Below are 21,096 nucleotides of genomic sequence, written 5' to 3'. Positions count from 1 at the left end.
GGGGACTCGCGCACTCGGCGCGCACGCGCTGACAACGAGGCCAAGGCCGCGGCCGCCCGCGCTCATTCGCTGCCGGGCTTCCGCTACGACGCGCTGACGTACGGTGACGCTCGGAGGGCGGGGCTTAGGGCCAGGTGGAGGAGGAGCTCCTCGGTGGGGCGGGGCTCGAGCGGCGGGCACCTGTGAGGTCCGGGCGGGTGGGGGCTACGAGCCTGACTGGCTGGATGGAGTAGGGCGGACTCGGAGGCTAGAAGGGACCAGAAAGAGAAAGAAAAAGACTTCCTTAAATTGATTTCGAATGTCTTAACTTCAGAAACTCAAAAAGGTCTTGCGATCCTCTTTTAAACTCATGATGCTAGGAGGCACACACACATCTGTGGTTAGCGACCTATGACAAGTCCTAACCGCAGTCTGGTATAGAGGCAACCTTCTGTAATCTCGGCTACTCTGGAAGCCGAGGCCGCCTGTGTAGCACTATAACAAGACCCAAAACACGAAACATATAAATACAAAAGGCCCTCATCGCTTTTCGATGGCTGCAGATGTTTGTGGAAACCATTAACAGTCCGGGATCCAGCAGTGACCCTTGGCCGCCCTGGGTCTGATCGCTTCCTCTCTTTTGTTTAACTTTCCTTTATTTGCTTTCCGCTTCATTTCTCTCTGGACTCGGGATTAAAACAGCTGCCCCTACCTGCACTTAATGTTATTCTTAGAAAATAATTCTTTCTGGTGAATTAGGTACATCATATAACAAATCAGTTTTACAAAATAATAGTAAAAAGAAAATACTTTATTCAGAAGTTAAGCACGCTCAACAATCTCAAACTTTGTTGAAAAGATACATTGAAAATTAACTAGCTTCGTATTTTCATGATTTAATTGGAATGAAAGCAATGCTAAAAGTTTTATTTGTATGTTAAGCTTACAGTTTACATGAGAATTCTCTAAAATTTTAGTGTATTTTAAAATATGTGATTTTAGTTTTATATGTATGTGGGGTAGGCGTAATGCCACATGTGCAAGAGTGCTTACAGAGGCCAGAAGAGGCCTCTGAACTGCCCTGGAGCTCGAGTTACAAGCAGATGTGAGTACTGGGAACCAAACTACCACCTCTGGGAGAACAGGAAGCACTATTAACTGCTGAGCCATCTCTCCATCCCTCTATTTTTTTTTTAATGAAAACATTACCTCTATTGACAGTTTAGGATTACCAGAGACAATTCTCTAAAAATAGGGGAAACAAATTCCCAAACATGAAGTGTAAAATTTCAGCACATGAGCTGATACCCTTCACCTGCATCCTCTCCTTCTGCACTATCTTCCAGCCTTTTAACCCTTCTCTGGGGCAGTTGTATTATCTTGGGCTCCAGAAAGCTCTTCTTCCTCCATGCCCTCACCCACATACAAAGGCATGCTTGGCATATACCAGCTCAAACTTGTAATCTAGGAGAGCCTGAGTCTTGCCCAGAATGCATACAGCTCACTGTATCTTAGCTGGTCTCCACTAGGTCATGGTCATATGTAACCATAAGGAAGTGATGTGAGAACGGTGGCGCACGCCTTTAATCCCAGTCCCCAGGAGGCAGAGGCAAAAAGATCTCTGTGAGTTCAAGGCCAGCCTGGTCTACAGAGCCAGTTCCATGACAGTCAATGATACACAAAGAAACCCTATCTGGAAAAACTAAAAACAAACAAACAGAAGCCCTCAAAGATCCACCTGCTGCTGCCTCCTATGTGCTGGGATGACAGACCTGAACCACCACACCCTGTCTTCAGTGTGTTTCTTAAGAGTAACACACTAAGGTATGGCTCCAACTTCTAATGAAGAATGCAAAGGAGTACAAATACCATGTCTTTATCCCAGTCACCTTCTCCAGACACAATCCACCAATTCCTTGCTCCTTCTTCCAGATTTCTATCTAATTCCCATTTTTCTTAAACACTGGTGTTTGGAAATTATGTGTAACTCCTTATACTATTAGACATTGCTAATTCTGCATGTGTGTGCGTGCACGAGCACACACACACACACACACACACACACACACACACACACAAATAACATATATCATAATATTGACATAGGCCAGAACGGCCTAATTGACACGGTCCAGAATGTCATTGGTAAAGACAATCACTTACCTACTTTTCAATATCTTGGGAAATATAGTGAACATTTTGAAATTCTTTATGTAAAGGATATCTACTCTCTGTTAAAATACAATTATAAGGCGTGAGGACCAGAAACTAGAAGCATTTGGCTGGTTAAGCTTTTAGGCTTTGGAGCAGCAGTTCAGCTGAGACCCATTTGGATGAGGACACAGAGGCTTCCAGTCTGAGGAAACAGAATCAGCTGAGGAACTGGAGGTGAGGTAGCTGTGGCTTGTTCTGCTTCTCTGATCTTCCAGCATTCACCCCAAAAACTGGCCTTAGGTTTGATTTAATTAATAAGATCTTTTAAGATTCCTGCTACATACAATGTTTAAGGATCTGTATTACTAAGGTGCAGGAGTGTAAAAACAGCAGTAATTTGCACATAAGGAAACCTAGGGATCAGCATGGAGCCATACCAGCAACTTCCTGGCACTGTCTTACTTACCCGAGATGCATGCCTACATATTGTCAGTCCTCCTTATGACTCTGACTGTACTTAGATTAGAACATGATATAATCTAACACTTACCATTTTTCAAACAGTTTCCTCCTATTTCATTATTTCAGTTTTGTGAAGGAGGTGCCATTACCTTCCCTTGACAGGTAAAGAAACAGATTCAGACGGATCCATTTTCCTGCTCTGGACACATAAACCTCAAGTCTGAGATTCTTCTCTTATTCCCTTTCTTTCTGTCTTTTTCCTGACTGTGTTGATTGTCTCCTGTTTTTTACACTTTTGAGCTGAAGGCCACCAGGAGCTGCTGGAAGTAGGGTTTCTCCTTTTCATGTTGTCACTTAATTCTACAGCTAGTTTGAAAATTTACTTCACTTGAATTATTTGTAGAATGGACACTATCTTTTTTAGTGTCGCTGGGATAAATGAATGAGCTAGATTGAGACAAGCTTGACCTATTATCTCAATAAATGTGTTTTCTTACCTCTTCTCAGAGCTTTTTAGAATACATCTTCAACTTTCTTTAAAAAGACTTTTCTTTCCAGCTAAAGCAACCAGACTTATTTCCAGATGTTGAGTTCCCAGTAGTATCATCATTCATAAGAACCACGGGTAATGGAGGACTGAAGAGATGGCTCAGTGGTTAAGAGTATTTTCTGCTCTTGCTGAGGACCTGAATTTAGTTCCCAGAACCCACATGGTGGCTTACAACAAGCTGAAAAAAAAATTTCCCCTTAAGACTTCCTTAAGATAACTTGTTTGCAATGATTTTTCCACTGTGAACATCTTCTCAAAACATGAAACCAACCATGAGGGCTGAGGGCTATGGAATGTTTCCATCAGAAGGTCATGTCCAGGAACAACAACAACCAAAAAAAATGCACAGTCAAGGTCATGTCCAGGAACAACCGAAAATCAGCTATGCTCCCTTCCTCCATTGTTGGACAGAGCTGGTCAGTAAGCATTTAAAGCGCCTTCATGTGTCTGTTGCTGAAGAGAATGTGGAGTGACAGGGCCTGCCTGCTCTGAGAAGGGGCAGAGAAGTGTGATGTGTGATGGTTTCCAAACCCTGCATCTACTGAGACAGAAAACTTGCATCTATTAGCTACATGAAGCAGATTCATTAGGTACAGATGGGCAGCAAGGGTCAGTGGAAGCCTGGAATTCATTATGAGCTGGTCCTGCCAAGGCTCAGGGATGCTGGAGTCTCATTTGTGCATGTGTCATCTACATCACAGCTGAGAGCCATGGAAAACAGACCACCGGGCTTTTATATCCTGGGCCATATGACACACCGGGCTAAACTACTGAAGACCATCTTGTTTCTAGGGAGCAGGAACAGAGATGAGACTTATTTGAGGATGCTGACTTCCCAGAAGGCTCATTAGTCATAAGAATGACAGGGAAGGATTGGAGAGATGGCTCGGTAGTTAAGAGCATATTCTGCTCTTGCCGAGGATCTGAGTTTAGTTCCCAGAACCCGCGGTGCTTACAACTGTCTGTAACCTCAGTTACAGGGAATCCAATGACCTTGTCTGATCTCTGACACATATACACTCAGGCACATATACATAAAATATTTATTTTTAGAAAAGAAATACAATTAAGAAAGGGGTGGGACCTAGTCCGTCTAAGGCTGTGTGGAGAACTGTTCAGCAAAGGCTCTAGTAATTTCTTACAAAACCAAACACACACTTACCATGCAGCCCAGTGTTCATGTGCATAGATGCTCATCCTGGAGAATGAAAACACTGGAGAATGAAAACACATGTGTTCACAAAAGCATGTGTAATGTCAGTACAATATGCTATATTTACTTAGACCTGTATGTAACAAATCTAAAGCCAGGAGCCAAAAAGAAGCCAAATGTTCTTCAGCAGATGAAAGCAAACATAATAAATGGGTAAAGCACAAAGAAACTATTCTGAGTTGTTTTTCTTTCAAGACAATTTGCAGTAAACATACTGCACCCTGGGTGTTATAGTGTGTTCAGATTTCCTCTGATAAACGGCCTAGCCCTTTGTTTTGTTTTGGCTTTGGTTTTCTGGTTTGTTTGTTTTTTTTTCTTTCATTCTGCCTCACTCAAATTTTTAGAATGTGTGGAACGAAGTCAGATTGTTTGCCAGAATATAACACAAATGGCCTTTAGCTCAATTCCCAATAGAATGTCTGTTCTTTTCTGGAACCTTATGAGCAGGCATGGTTATACATATTGCCCAGCATTCAGGAGGCTGAGATAGGAGAATGCTGCTTTCAAGGCCAACTGGCACATGTTGCAAGATAGGGAATAAAAAAAAAAAAAGGTTTTTTTCAGAGCTGAGGACCAAACCCAGAGCTGTGTGCTTGCTAGACAAGCGCTCTACAACTGCGTTAAATTCCCAACCCCTCAAAAATAAAAATCTTCAATACAACATACTGTATGTTGTATTCATGCTTTTGAATGACAAAGTGGCACAGCTGGTAAACATATTAAGAGTGGTCCATGGTTGTGAGTGTGAAGGACTAAGAGCAGGGGATGTAGCTAAGATAGGCAGCTCAAGTGTGCCTTTTGGTAGACTCTGTGTGCTGTCTTTGACTTGCAGCTAGCTGGCTTTGCACATAGTTCTTCATTTTAGTCATGGGCTCTATGCTGAGGATGTCATACTTGGGCCTTAAAATAATGAGAATACACTGTGGGACTGTGGATAGGTCTCCAGGAAATAATCATATGGACCTTAAGTAGATGATTATAGTCTTACAAGAAACCAGTACCCAGACACAACTGTGTACATACAAGCCATGGTGTCAAAGTGAAACAAAGAAAAGCAAGTGTGTCTAATCTTAGGAAGTAGAACAACAGGATATGGGTGTCAATTATGTGTAAGTAGGGAAGAAAAGCAGGAAGATGGGAAGGTACACACTGTTGGGGGAGGCTAGCACCAGGTAGAGTCATCTTCCTGCTGTTTCCTTTTCTTGGTTGTTCCTCAGAGGGGCAGATTCTTCTTCATTTTAGGAAACTGGACATCCAATGTTCCAATCTGGAAAACTAGGATTTCTGTAGTTGAAGGTGTCACAGATGGAAATTATGTTCCCAGCAATAAATCAGCCATTTCCTTGTAGGGTTGGAACACATCACTGTTTTCCCACCTGAGCAACAGAGAAAGTATCCCCTGGCAGTAGGATGAGGATCCATCCCTGGTGCATAAGCTGGCTTTCTGAAGCCCATTGCCTATGGTGGGACACCTTGCACAGCTTTGATGCAGGGAGGAAGGGCTTGGACGTGCCTCTACTGAATGTGCCAGGCTCTGCTGACTCCCATGGGAGGCCTTACCTTTTTGGAGGAGGGAATGGAGAGTGGGTTGTGAGGAGGGGGTAGGTAGGGAGGGGCGGGAAGTGGGAAGAGAGGGGTGTCTGTGATTGGCATGTAAAATGAATAAAAAAAAATTCTTAATAAAATAAAAAAACTAAAACTAAAAAAAACAAAACAAAATGAAAAAACAGAAAGTATCTAAGTATCTATAAGGAATTTTCTGAGCCAAACCTTACCTCAGTGCCTCAAGATACTGGTATGATTCGTGTACCTTGGGGCTGATGGAAGTATTGTCTTCTCATCTCATGGCAGCTACCAGGCTAATTCTGTTTCTCTCTCCTCCCTTCTCTCCCTTTCTCTTGGCACTAAGCCAATACACCCGATTAGCATTTGAGGCAGTTGTATCTGTTGTCATCTGCTTTTTCCATCCACACTTTGAAAGAACTCAACTTGAGAAAAGTTGAAAGAGTACGTAGCACGGAGTTCTCCTGACTTTCCACCTAGTGCCTTCTTTTCGTGGTGTGCTGGGGTTATTTTGGCTTACAGTTCCAGCGAGGTGCAGTGCATCATGGCAGGAGGGGGAGGAGCAGATGGTCACACTGCAAGGAAGTCAGGAAGCAGAGAGTGAACAGGAAGTGGAGCCCAGCTCTAAAATGTAAAGGCCCACCTCCAATGTTCTACTTCCTCTAGCAAGGCTCCACCTACGGGTCCTCAACCTCCCAAAAGAACATCACCATCTGGGGACCCAGTTTTCAAACACGTGAGCTTGTGGAAGGTACATTTCACATTCAAATCACAACATTTTGCCCGTGGACCTTATAACCTCATGACTATCTCATAATGCAAAATGAACTGTTCCAATTTCCAAAGCCCCCACAGCCTTTAACATCCCCAACACTATTCAAAAGTCTAAAGTCTCTTCTGAGACTCAACAGGTTTTTAATTGTGATCCCTTATAATCAAGAAACACATTACATATGTCCAACATGCAATGGCAGTTTTCACCCAGTACCCTCTAATACTAACACAGAGCATGATCATAGCACAATTATCAAAACAAGAAACTTGTACACTAAACTAAGCTACAAAGCTTATTTCCAGTCAAGCTATTTTCCCTGGCATTGTATATAGTTGCCATGTCTCTCTAGTGTTCTCCAGTCAGGGACAGGTCCCCAGCCTGTAGCTAGAGTTTTCCTGCCTGGCCCATAGTCAGGACAAATCTCTGTCACCCGCCAGTCCCACAGCCAATCAGCCCCAACCAAGTAAACACAGAGACTTATATTGCTTATAAACTGTATGGCCGTGGCAGGCTTCTTGCTAACTGTTCTTATAGCTTAAATTAATCCATTTCCATAAATCTATACCTTGCCATGTGGCTCGTGGCTTACCGGCATCTTCATATGCTGCTTGTCCTGGTGGTGGCTGGCAGTGACTCTGATTCAGCCTTCCACTTCCCAGAATTCATCTCCTCCTTGTCCCGCCTATGCTTCCTCCTGCCTGCCTACTGGCCAATCAGTGTTTTATTTACTAACCAATCAGAGCAACACATTTGCCATACAGAGCATTCCACAGCACCAGCCTTTCTTTTTCTTTAATGGTTATGACACTCTGGAAGAGGACTAGTCTGTTTCATGGGATGCCAGTAGTTTGAGTTTATCTGAGGTCGTTTCAGGATTAGACCGAAGGTATCCATTTTCAGCAACTGCACTACAGAAGTGACAACCTTCCCAGTGAGGAGAGGAGAGGAGCGGTGTGTTGCCAGCAATGGCAGGCTTCCAATCAAGCAAGAAGCACAAAGCACCCTACAATGTAGTAACAAAAATCTTGCAGCTAGGACTGACCTGGCAGAAGATTACCAATGGAACTATTTGTTAAGAGGCTGCTGATACTGATTAGGTAAGGGATGAGATATAGGATGGTTACCTGGTCAAAGGCGGAGGTCAAGTGTGAAAGTTGGAATATGATGAGACTTTTAAGGTAAAAATACAAGGATTTGGTTGAGGTTCTGTTTGTGAAGAGACACAGAAACTGAAGAGAATTACTAGGGAATTGGGATATTAGATAGATTCCATTACCAACTGGCAGTCAGGATCTTTGCAATAAGATTAAAAACCAGTATTAGTGTGTTATAGTGTAACTGCTACATGAAGCTACTTGCCTGTTCATGGAAAAGATAAGAAAGAGAGGCAGAAAAAGATGCTCTGCCTTCTGCCAAGTTGTTTCCTAGCTTCAGTGTTGCACATTCAGTGTCTCTGGACCATGTGTGTGGGCTGACAAGGATCAGATAGAGCCAAGCATGACACTATCTTCCTTGTTTCCTCTGCACACAAAGGAACCTTTACAGACACTTGGAAAACACTGTTGCACAGTTCTTGAAAGAATTTATCATGACCGAGTCATCAGTTAGCCTTCAGTCTAATCATGGCAGTAGAGCATGGTGGAAGTAGTCAATTGTTCCCATGGCCAATGACACATCCACAGCAAACACCTCCGTCTGTCATAGGACAATAAGGCCAAGACAGAAACTGAACAGCAAGGTAATCTTTCTTGGCTGTCTCTCTCTTAGAGAGGTAGAAGGGACACAGATTGGTTTCCTAGTGTGGGAAAACTCTGACTTAGCTTCTATCCTTGAAGGCTGGTCTTAACCCTCAGAATGAAGTGTGGTGTATAATTACATGATAAATATCCACAGTCCCAGTTGAAGCAGAGGTCTGTAACTGGCTGCATACTGTTATCAACTGTTGGGCTTTTGAACTGTATTAAGGCACAAGACCCATCCCCAGTGATCTGAATACTGTTCATATGTTCTTCAGAATTTCTTTGGCTGAGGGAGGCAGGAACTCAAAGCAGCTTCAGCTGGCAATCTGGAGTAGGTTGTGTTATTAGTTTGCTGCATGGCAAATTACCCAAAGCTTAGCAATCAAAGCCCAGTCATCTTGTAAAGTTGGGGTGGGGCTGGGATTTTAGGAGTGGGTATGTTGTTGATTCCACTTCATGGTCTCCTATATGATATCTCCAAGATATCATATGGGCTTCAGATTTGAAGATTTGGTTAGGGTTGGAGAGCCCACTGGCAAGATGACTCCGTCTTCTAGGTGGTGAACTAGCACTGGATCTTGACACATTTGTGGTCCTGCTATTTTGCCATGCAGCCTTTTGTGCAGGATAGAGTGAATGACTTTCTCCAGAATGAGTAGTCCAAGAGAACAAGGCAGAAGCAGCTTGGTAGAATAGCTTGGCTCGGGTTAAGATTCCCTTGAGTAGTAGGAGAGACAGAACTCAATAGAATTCACTGAAAAGGTTTTTTTTTTTTTTTTTTTTTTTTTTTTTTTTTTTTTTTTTTTTTTTTTTTTTGCACTCTGATAAGCCTCTCTGCTGACACAGCACTCCAAATCAAAGCAAATCAGACAGAATTAGAAAAAGCCCTAGTTTAATGGGTAAAGCATTTCCAGGTGATTCTCCAGCAAAGACGACTGGGAGGAGAGACCGGAAAACCATGTGTCTGTTTTCTGGGATGCAGCTTAAATACCCTGTGGGAGTGGTCGTGAGCATCTCTGGGAAAGGAGCTGTGTTTAGCGGGCTTTGAAGTGGCGGGTTTGGGGAAAGAGATGGGGGAGGAGAGTTGAGGTGGATCTTCCACCAGAACATTCCAGACTCTTTGGGTATATGGATGCCAGGGTGCCAGGGGCTGAGGTGGAGCTTCCACCAGAACACTCACAGGTTGAATAACCTCTTACAAAGGCTGAGGACCACTCTCATACCATCTCACATCCTAGAGGAAATATACTGTTCACCCCATCCATTCAGTTTTTACAGAATGAAATGGATTAAAATGATATAAAGAGAAGCTTTGAAGGGGAAAGAATCATAATTTTAAAAACCCCAAGGGTTATAAGTGACTCACCTCTAGCCATAGTGACAGGCTTAGATCTGTCTAATAAACTTTTAACAGCTTTCGCATTTGCTGGGCCTCTTAGACTTTCCCAGATGATTTCATAACATGCTATTTGATCTTGAGGACAGTTTTAGGTCTGTAGGATGGAGTCAAGAGGGTTGGGATTGAAAGATGGATCTAATAATAGTGAACACTCACCAGGTGCTAGGCATTTGATGACACTTTATATCAACCCATAATCAATTTCGTCAGGCATAACAGGATGATTTCAATTTTGTGCTAAGTTCAGTTTCTTTAGGCTTGGAGAGGTAAATAGCACAAATGTGCTCAAGCTCCCAAGTTAAATGAAAACATACGTTTATCTTTCTCTGTTCTATGCAGTTTCTATTCATTTCCTCTATGCATTTCATTGAAAACATAATTTCCAGGCAGTACACATCATCTCTATTAGTGGCTCCATCTCTTTAGTTACTCTTCTAACTTCTGATTTCATCTGAATATGAAGCAAATCATGGTTTCCAATTGCAGCAAGTAAACATTTCTTCTTCCTGTGATTTGTGACTTACTGTAAGCACTAACAATAATCTGAGATAATCCTTCATAAATGTTAACTTGACTCTCAGGTGGCTTCTGTGGTATTACAACACAACCACAGAATCTTAAAAAAACTTTTAATAGTGTACAAAATGGGTGGCTAAGGATGGTGCTGGAGTAATTGAAAGGTGGGTCCAGGAAGCTGGGTGTCTTAGTCACTGTTCTGTTGCTGTGAAGAGACACCATGACCAAGGGAACTCTTACGAAAGAAAGCATTTAACTGGGGGCTTGATTACAGTTTCAGAGACTTAGTCCATTAACATCACGGCAGAAAGCGTGGGAGCAGGCATGCGCAGTATGCCTGGAGCAGTACGGAGGGCTACTACTGGGTCCTGGTCTGGAGGTGGTGGTGGGGGCGGAGGGAGAGTGGGGAGAGGAAAAGAAAGTGGAGGCAAGGGGAGAGGGAGAGACTGGGCCTGGCTTGGGCTTTTGCAATCTCAAAGCCCACCCCCAGAGACACATTTCCTCCAACAAGGCCACACCTGCTAATCCTACTAATCCTTTCATCCACTCCCGGGGTGACTAAGCATTCAAACACACGAACATATGGGGGCCATTCTTAGTCAAACCGCCACACTGAGCCACAGAGTTTGGGGACTCATAAGACAGGATAATATAGTGGTTAAGGGTGTCACTACTTGAGTCATAAAAGCTGGGTTCCCAATCTGTCTTCTATGAGTTCTGGAAGCATGACTTTGGGTAGTTAGTGTTCCATCTATAGTCCCATAATTATATGGTTGTTCAAACATGAAATAATGTATGTTACTGTAGCTAGAGTTTTCCTGCCTTGCCCACAGTCAGGACAAATCTCTGTCACCCGCCAGTCCCACAGCCGCTCAGACCCAACCAAGCAAACACAGAGACTTATATTGCTTACAAACTGTATGGCCATGGCAGGCCTCCTGTTAACTGTTCCTATATCTTAAAGTAACGCATTTCTACAAATCTATACCTTGCCACGCGGCTCGTGGCTTACCAGCATCTTCACATGCTGCTTGTCCTGGCAGTGTCTGGCAGTGTCTCCTTCTGCCTTCCTGTTCTTTTATTTCTCCTCTCTGTTAGTCCCGCCTATACTTCCTGCCTAGCCACGACCAATCAGGTTTTATTTATTGACCAATCAGAGCAACTTGACATACAGACCATCCCCCAGTACAGCCAAGTGCAGACCATCTCAGACACCTGCACTCAGGCCCATGGTCCTAATCATCCTCTATGCAAACCTGCTGGGTAACGCCACAAGGAACCCAAGAAGGGCTCCCACAGGACATACATTAACATCCCACAGCATGTTACCTTTTGTATAGTTAAAAATATGAATTGTAGAATATAAAGCAAGCATGTCTAAAAGATTCATTTAACGACTCTGAGATACCACCTTACACCTGTTAGAATGGCTAAGATCAAAAACACCAATGACAACCAATGTTGGAGAGGATGTGGAGCAAAGGGAACACTCTTCCACTGTTGGTGGGAATGTAAACTTGTACAACCACTGTGGAAATCAGTATGGCGGTTTCTCAGAAAATTAGGAATCGAACTACCTCAAGACCCAGCCATCCCACTCTTGGGCATTTACCCAAAGAATGCTGATATATACCATAAAGATACATGCTCAGCTATGTTCATAGCAGCACTATTTGTAATAGCCAGAACCTGGAAACAACCTAGATGCCCATCAACGGAAGAATGGATGAAAAAAATGTGGTACATATACACAATGGAGTACTACTCAGCAGAGAAAAACAATGAAAGCATGAAATTTGCAGGCAAATGGATGGAACTAGAAAAAATCATCCTGAGTGAGGTAACCCAAATCCAGAAAGACAGTTATGGTATGTACTCACTCATTGGTGGATTCTAGATATAAAATGAACAATCAGACCACAACCCATAGAACCATAGAGGCTATATATATAGCATGGAGGTCCCTAGGACGACTGTGGCATATAATCAATTTCAGTTTTACTCAATTATTGAAAAAAAATAGCCAAATGAATGGAAACACATGAACTATGAACCAAAGGCTGAGGGGCTCCCAGCTGGATCAGGCCCTCTGAATAGGTGAGACAGTTGATTGGCTTGATCAGTTTGGGAGGCAACTAGGCAGTGGGACCAAGTCCTGTGCTCATTCCATGAGTTGGCTGTTTGAAACCAGGAACTTATGCAGGGACACTTGGCTTAGTCTGGGAGGAAGGGACTGGACCTCCCTGGACTGAGTCTACCAAGTTGATCACAGTCCTCGGGGGAGGACTTGTCCTGGAGGAGGTGGGAATGGAGGGTGGGCTGGGGGTAAGGGGAGGGCGTGGGAGGGGGGAGAATAGGGGAACCCATGGCTGATATGTAGAACTGAATGGTATTGTAAAATAAAAAATATATATCAAAAAAAAAAAAGATTCATTTAAGAAATTAATAAGCTGGCAAGACAGTAAGGCTGGCTCAGAGAGAATTAGAGACAGTATTTGTGGTGTCTGTAAGAAAACTACTGGAATAACATCACTTTGATATAAATCTGGTCCCTGTATAGAGCAATAAGCTGAAGCTTTTAGGGTTGTCTCTACCAGAAAAATGATTTGCATCTCTGCCAGCCATATTAATTTTGCTTACCAGCTGTTTTCAAGTGGGGAGTGGTTTTGTCCCTAAGGGGCATTGATAATGGGAAACATGTTGAAGTTACAACTTGGGGTGGGGGTGGGGGTGCAAAAGAAGACGACCATGTAAGTACTCTGCAGTGTGTACCACACCACCCACAGAAGACTTCTCTAGACTCAAATGCCAGCAGGGTCGAGGAGAGGAAACCTGGTGGTGTTTGTACAGGTTAACATCTGCACTTACAAGATCTAAACCGTTCTACTCAGGAGAGAACTGGATAATCTTTGGTTGAGTCAGCTAACCCTGAAGGGGCAGGAAAACCCCACCTTTTCCTGTTTCCAGGCTTTAGAGGACAGTTCTTCACTCCTACCCTTCCTTTGTTTGGTGTTTTTGAGGCATCAAGGGTATCACTGCATTAGTCCAGGCTTGCCTGGAACTGGCAGTTGTGCATCAGCCTTCTAAATGCTGGCATTACAGGCACTGCCAACTGTCAAAACAGAGTTTTGTTTGCTTGGTTTTTATTTTTATTTTTTTGTTGTTGAATTTTTGTTTTCTCAGACTGACCTCAAACTCAGAATGTAGCTGAGACTGGCCTTGAACTCCTGATCCTCCTGACTCCACCCTGACCTTCTGTGTGCCATCACATCTGGCAGCACATTTTCTTATTAGCATTTGACACTGTGTGTCGATACGGTTAATGCTCAGTAAAGGTTGTTACTGTAAACTTTCAGGTTCTATGTGGGTGTCAACATGCTTGTGTGATAAACAAAACCCTCAGCAGCCTTGGACTCTTTAAAGGACATTGTGACAGCATCACTGTTGGAAATGACTTTCCTGTCAGGTGACTTCTTCTTCATGGTCACTTTGAAGTGTTAAGAAAATCCATATAATCTTCAAACTAATCTACGGTAGGTTGTATTTTAAAAGGCAAGTCACATTTTAAAAAGTAACTTGAAATAGCAGACTCAAAAACCCAGCCTCTTTTTTTCCCCCAAGGGACTATACTGTCAAATGGAGAGCATCCAAGATGTAGAGAGAAAACCCACTAGATACCTGATGTGAAAAAGTTAGGGAAGTGCAAAATCACAGAGTTGCAGTTTGTGGCACATTAATTGACTGGCTTATTGATCGATGGGGCTGGGGACTGTGTGTCTAGGCGAGTTCTCTGTCACTGAACTATATCTAGGCTCCATCTGGAGCACTTCTGATTGGCTAACTCATTTTTTTTTCCTTATGGGCAAATGGTGTATGCATAACATCTCAGAAACAAGAAACGGAAAATGAAAAGAAATACAGGAAATGAAGATGCATAGTTTTCCAAATTCATCTTCTATAATTAGTTGAACAGCATGCTCAATAGTTGTATTAGTTCTGAGTACATCTGGCAGGAAAGCCACATAATAATGAAAACTAGAAGTTAATATATAAAGAATTGAATGCATTACTTATATAAAATCAGTAGTTATTTTAAATCTAACAATTGTGTTAATATAAATATAATAGTATATAAAATACATAAATGAATGAAATGTTTGAAATAGATCCATATGTTTAAAGTAGGTACAATGTGAAACAATAGGATATACACATACTTTCATAAACACAAGTGATATTTATTACATAAACAAAAATAATCAAAAAATTGGGCCTAGTAAGAAGCACACAGAACTAAGAAGAGGAACTTCCCCATCCTGTGGGGCTGAGAAGAGACCCAAGGAGCCTTCTCTGACCTCCTCCCTCTGCACCAAGGTTGGCTAGACCTCAGGAGAGGGCACTGCCAGAACCCACTGAATGACAGAGGTCATGCTGGCACATTTTCGGGAGGTTCGTCCTTTAGAATTTTGAGGGACTCCATCCTCTCTAGTGGTACTCCACCACAGCTGCTGGCTCTAGGGGCTGCTGACTTCCCTGGACCTAAGATCTGGACACCGGGGGAAGCCATGTTTGCTGCAGGCTCCTGGCTGGCAAACCCCCTGCTGTTTCTCCAGCTGCGACTATGGCGGCTGTTCGTAGTCACACTCTGTCAGTGTGAGCACTTCAGTGTGTGCAGCTACTATCTGCTGACTACAGGAGTAACTGAAGAGGTCCTCCCCGGGTCACCGATGCCACTATCACCTAAAATGTCATTGCTAAGACCCTACTACAATCTACTGAATCAGAAGTTTGAGGTGGGGACTGGTCGTCTACATTCTTAGCAAATCTTCCAAATGATTCTCAGATACACTAAAGGGTAGGAACTAGTAAAGTTTCAGAAATGTGCATGTGTGGGTGTGATAGAAAGACACACACACACACACACACACACACACAGAGACAGAGACAGACAGACAGAGAGAGGCAGGTGGGAGAGGGAAAGGAAAAGCTCACAGAGCTTTCTCTGTTCTAAGCTTTAGTCCCAACTTCTTCAGCATCTGGATCCATGGGCACAAACATCTCAGGTACACCCACTTCAGTGATCCCCCTGTCCCTGATGTTGTCAAGGTCATGCTGCTCTAACTAGAGCCTCTGAGCTACCATTAAAAACTTCAGTGAATGTCTCTATGTACACAGAAGTGGTGAGCAATGCCTACCTTGCCTTTTCCATATCTATATTTCCTTCACTTTGGACCACTGACAGCATATTTAAAGATCAGCCTGAGCCGAAAATCCAAGGTCAGCAGAGGAGCTCATCATTGTGCCCTGCCCTATGGCTAACCTCATGAGCTGGCTAGCTTCCCTGGCTAGGCTCCAAATCGAGAAGAGAAAGCTCCATCCTCTCTGCCCCAGGGCCCTTGCTTGGTTCCTTCCCAGGGAGGGAGAGGTGGTACATTTTAGTAGGCTATTTCTCTGTGGTTCTTTGCTCTAAAATGGAAAATCTGTGTCCCTGCTGATGTACTCTGGGGTGATGGCCCGGCCCTGCTCCTACCATTAGCTAGCTGTGTGGAGTGGTCTAGCTCACTGGCTCTGGTTCAGAGTCCATACTGAGCTAGAATCAGGGCAGACGGTAACATTCTAAGATCTTACGATTCTAAATAATAAACAAACTCACTCTTAAACACTAAACTGGTACCTAAAAAGGTAAAGCTTGAATCATATCCATTGGTGATAGACGGTGTGTCTCAATGCATAGTCTTTACTCAACCTTTGCTAATCTTGTCTTCATTTCTGTGTGTGTGTGTGAGGCATACATGTGCATGTGTTTGTGTACATGTGAATATGCACTTGGATACAAAGGCCAGAGTTTGACATTGGGCATCTTCCTTTATTGCTTTCTACCTTATTTTTTGAGACAGGGTCTCTCACTACACCCAGGGCTTGTCAGTTCAGGTAGAGTGGCAGACCAGCGAGTCCTCTCAGGTCTCCGCCTCTCCAGCCCTAGCAATGCAGGTGAGTGCTGCTGCACCAGGGCTTTGCATGCCAGTACTAGGAATCCAAACTCCGGTCCTCATGCTCATGTGGCAAGTACTTCCGGTTGGGAGCCTTGGCCTTTAAGCTATTTCTCCAGCCCCAGGCTTGTCTTGTCCATCTTCTGCCATGTTTAATACTAAGCGCAAGTCTTCAGGCAGCACATCCTAAGAGGACCGAGAAAGCGCAGATTTTAGCAGGCTTGCTCCTTGTCAGTGCAAAGAGCAGACACTTGCTCCCTGTATCCTTTTGGATTCAGTATGATCACTGACTGATAAAGGGCAACTGCAATATGAAACAAGACATACAGAGACCAAGCACTGGAATTTTTCATTTTCAATTTCTGACTTATTTCTTACTGATAAGAGTAAGCAAAAAATGGTAGTTTTTTTTCAAACTTAGTACAATGTTTCCATTTTTAATGTCCATTGTTCAGTTTCCTCACCACATCCCCCCCATAAGGCAACCTTTCTCTGTTTAAGTTTTCAATGCTGAAACAGAGCAAAAAGTTAAGTATAATGATTCTCTATCACACCTTTATGGTGGAGGGGCATCTCAGAAATTCTTAAGAGGTTTGAATGATCTGTGTACATAAAAGGTACAATCTATAGACATGAAAATGTGTATTACAGAAGGGCACGGTGGTGCACACCTTGAATCCCAGCATTCAGAAGGCAGAGGCAGGTGGATCTCTATGAGTTCCAGGCCAGCCAGGTCAGCCAAGGCTTCATAGTGAGAGACTATGTCTCAAAATCAAACAAAAATATATATTGCGTTTTCCCACAAAATCTACTATGATAATGACAACCATTTAGTTTCGACAGAATCTTGCTAGGGAGGGGAAGCAGGCAGAAGCTGTGGCGGATATTTTCAGTTCCTATTTCCTCCTCCTTTCTTGCTAAAATATCCTTGCTCTGTCCTGTGGCAATGTTCCAAGGTAATGAATGAGTCAAGACTGGCATGAGCTTATCATTATGGCATCCTCTCCCCCCTCCACCCCCCGCTTCCCCCAGGCAGTGAGAAGTGACCATATGGCCCAGTTCTGACAGGAACTGAGGGAAAAGAAGCTAGGTCAGAGAGGGCCTTGAAGGCCACAGGGGGGATTTTGACACTTACCCTTTAATCAAGGATAATTAAAATCAGGACTTTAAACAGCTTGGCCAAAAACATGTATGTAAGCTGCTAATTTGAGCCTAGGTTTTGTGTTTTTTATATTGTGTATAACTAAAAACACTCACTAGTTACCAATGGATGTTAGAAATTAAGAAATAATGACAATTGACCAAATGAGGCAATATGACAATATGTAAGAACTGAGAAGATTGTGCGCAATCTATTTTATTATTAATAAACCAATTTTATATTTGAATTAGGACTCCTCTACATGAACACATAATTTTAATCCCAGCATTGAAAGAGGCATTAAGAAATTATATAATTCCCATCCCCTGCCTGTGTCTTTTAAAGAAAAGCTCTGATTCTCCATATGACTGAAGAAATTATGTGATTTTTGTAATTCTAGTGCTAGTTTCAGAAAACCAAATAAAACACACCAAATCCTTCTATGGATATAAAAATCTCATCCCAGGCACACTGGTATTGAACAAGCAGAAGAAAACCCGTACTACAAAGCACAAAGTCTCCGGCACTGCAGTAAACTGCTGACTCAGCCAATGTGAGACCATTATTTTGGGTAATGCTGCTGGTTCCAGGTGGGGAGCATTGCTATGAGATTGCAGACAACATCATTTTTCAAATTATATATTATAACTAACGCAATGAAAACTAGAAAAAAATGCCGTGTAGTAGACAAGATTCATTTCGTAGTGTTTGAGTGTGTGTATACAACACAAATACACATAATAATGTGGACACACAACTATACACACAAATGCAGAAACACACACAACACAATACTCATTGCTGGACTAGACACCAATCTTTTTCTCATGCTAGGAACTAGTCAGGAAAATCTGACCTCCATGCTTTAAAGGAACTGACCCTTTGTGCACGAACTGTGCCGTGCCTCCTGCAGGATGAGAGCAAGCCATTCTTGCATTCATGAGAGGTTCCTGTCCAATGGCACGGACACACATTGCTCTACAGATTGTGAAAAGTGTGATAAAAATGAACAAAGATACAGAAGAGATGTCACTGTCCTGCAGGACATACTGCATTCTGGTTAATGTTCCTCAGCACATCCCTCCACGTGTCTTCCTTTCTTCCTTCCTTCCTTCCTTCCTTCTTTCCTTCCTTCCTTCCTTCCTTCCTTCCTTCCTTTCTTTTTTTCCCAACATAGGGTTTTGCTGTCTTTCAAGTTTCTTAATCCATCCCAGGAGGACTTGCTGCATTCCATCTTTGTGCTGTTACTCACAAACCTTAGGAATAAAGAGAAAAATAAGAATACCCTAAGTCTTATTTGATTACATCTTCACACCCAATACCCAAGAACGTTAAGATTACGAGGATTTTTGAGGCAAAAATTCGGCTAATGAAGACTCATTACTAAGAATGCATGACTGCTGGGCGCTAAGCCATAATAAACAGGGTATATATATATACATATATATATATATATATATATATATATATATATATCACTACCCTGCTTCCCAAGGCTCAAAGAACATTTTGGAAGATGGGGCAGAAGGGATTAGAGAGGTGGAGTATGGGGAGAAGAGTGCAACGCTATCTTCTGAACTGGAAGTGAACTCACTGCAGCTACGGTTTCAGGCACGAGACCTGCCCAAGATAGGGCCCACCAGCACTGTCGTGATGGGGAGGGGCTCTTGAGGCCCCACTCTTTCTGAGGAACTATTTGCAGTTACTTGTGTCTGGGAGAGGGGAAGTTGTTTTCTTCTGTAGTGTAACCACTGGTAAGTTGCCTATGCCTGGTAAGCTCACACAACCCTAATTAAACTCAGTGGTTCACAAGCAACAACAACAAAAACAAACTAACTACCAGAGTAAACATAGAAAAAAAAGACATGAAAATAGTGGAGGGGGGGAGGGGAGAGGATGGAATGTACTGGGAAGAAGGGGTTCAGAGGGAGTGGGAGAGTGGTGAAGGAGGATTATGGGTAATGGAAATGACCAAGTACATTATATACATGTACATAATCATCAAACAATGAAAAACAGAAAGTCCAGATGCCCAATGTCATTTGCAATCGGCATAGATACTTGACTGTAGGAAAGGAAAACTTTGAGGACCAGAGGTGCATCAAAGGGCAGCTGCCTGCAGCATGCTTTTTGTTTTTGAGTGTTGTCTGGATGTAGGAAAGAAGTATTATAGCCTTCAACCCACTGTCTTAAATGAAGGAGGCTTAGCTGAATTGTTCAGGAATTCAAGAAAATACCTGATGCATTCTTATTCCTCAGTTTTTTTTTTTTCAGAGAAAATATCTTTTCAGCAGTATTTAATTGCTGAAATAAGTAAAATGTAAAATGATTGCACTCTAACCAAAACTGCTTCTAAGAACTTATTTCAAGAACATAATTCAAAAAGAAAACCAACAGTATACACAGATGTATGTGGGGGGGGGACTGAGAGAGAGAGAGAGAGAGAGATACAGAGACAGACAGACAGACAGACAGACACACACAGTTGGGGGGGATTAAACTCAGGGCCTCATGTATGTTAGGCAAGCACTGTGTACTGGCTAGTTTTATGTCAACTTGACGGAAGCTAGAGTCATCTGAAAGTAGAGAACCTCAGTTGAGAAAATGTTTCCATAAGGTCAGGCTACAGACAGTTGGACATTTTCTTATTTAGTGATTGATGGGAGAGAGCCCAGCCCATTTTGGGTTCTATAAGAAAGCAGACTAAGCAAGCCGTGATGAGTAAGGCAATAAGGAGCACCCTTCCATGGCCTCTGCATCAGCTCCTGCCTCCATCCTGGCCTGTGTGAGTTCCTGTCCTCACTGTTCTTATCTAGGGACTTATTGCTTATCTTATATTTGCAAAGGATAAGGCACTACTATCTTTGAACATTAAAATATACATAGTTCAAAACCTTTCAGAAACTGTCTAAAAATTATAGCTAAACACTACTCTAGTCAAATAATCAGTGAATCTGGTAACAATCTAGTTGTTCCTGTTGCCTGGGGATCAAGATGCAGAACTCTCAGCTCCTTCTTGAGTATCATGTCTGCCTGCGTGCAGCCATGTTTCTCCATGACGATAATGGACTAAACCTCCGACACAGTAAGCCAGCCCAATTAAATGTTTTCCTTTATAAGAGCTACCATGGTCGTGGTGTCTCTTCAGGGTAATAGAAACTCTAACCGTCCTGGGTTATTTATCTTTTTCATTTATGTATCAATTTCATTACCTTATTACAATCATGACTGTATATTCTTATAATGAAGAATTTGCTGAACAGAGTTATGCAAAGTGAAAAAACCAGAGTCAACATTTGATATGTTAGAAATGTCACCTTGGGTCTCTGAGGCTCAGGGCTAAAGCAGACTGTGCTGAGGATCCTTCTGGCCAGAAGAACTTGGAAAGGTGATGGGTTAAGATAAATTGCACAGTAATTTATCTCTTCAGTGGAAGACTATCATAAATTTTGGAGGCAGGAAAAATGGATCTGTTTTCAAGCTTTTTCTCTTCTAGTGTTTCTTTTATTATTTTATCTCTATCTTGTATCCAGAACAGAAACTAGGTAGCCTTGAGAAGAATATTTCTCATCTACCTCTAGATGCAGGCAGGGAAGGTGTGTGTGTGTGTGTGTG

At 42.7% G+C, this 21,096-nt stretch overlaps 1 protein-coding gene across 8 annotated transcripts in view; it reads right to left on the bottom strand.

Annotated features, from left to right (window-relative positions):
- Positions 1-16,195: 16,195 nt before the first annotated feature.
- Positions 16,196-21,096, bottom strand: part of Nmrk1 (nicotinamide riboside kinase 1) — a 29,231-nt gene continuing 24,330 nt past the window's right edge. For 4 of the 8 annotated variants that reach the window (XM_076560933.1, XM_006985418.4, XM_076560944.1 and 1 more), the window contains exon 9: positions 17,667-18,737. In XM_076560933.1, the coding sequence (XP_076417048.1) occupies positions 18,730-18,737 (8 nt within the window). In that variant the 3' untranslated portion in view covers positions 17,667-18,729. Of the gene's footprint in view, positions 16,527-17,666; positions 18,738-21,096 lie in introns of those variants that run through there. The other 4 variants (XM_042261580.2, XM_042261584.2, XR_006064003.2 and 1 more) reach the window with 3 other exon arrangements.

The sequence above is a fragment of the Peromyscus maniculatus genome, chromosome 1 (assembly GCF_049852395.1).
Source record: "Peromyscus maniculatus bairdii isolate BWxNUB_F1_BW_parent chromosome 1, HU_Pman_BW_mat_3.1, whole genome shotgun sequence".
NCBI classification, from domain to species: Eukaryota; Metazoa; Chordata; class Mammalia; order Rodentia; family Cricetidae; genus Peromyscus; species Peromyscus maniculatus.
This window is presented reverse-complemented; position numbering and strand designations above follow the sequence as displayed.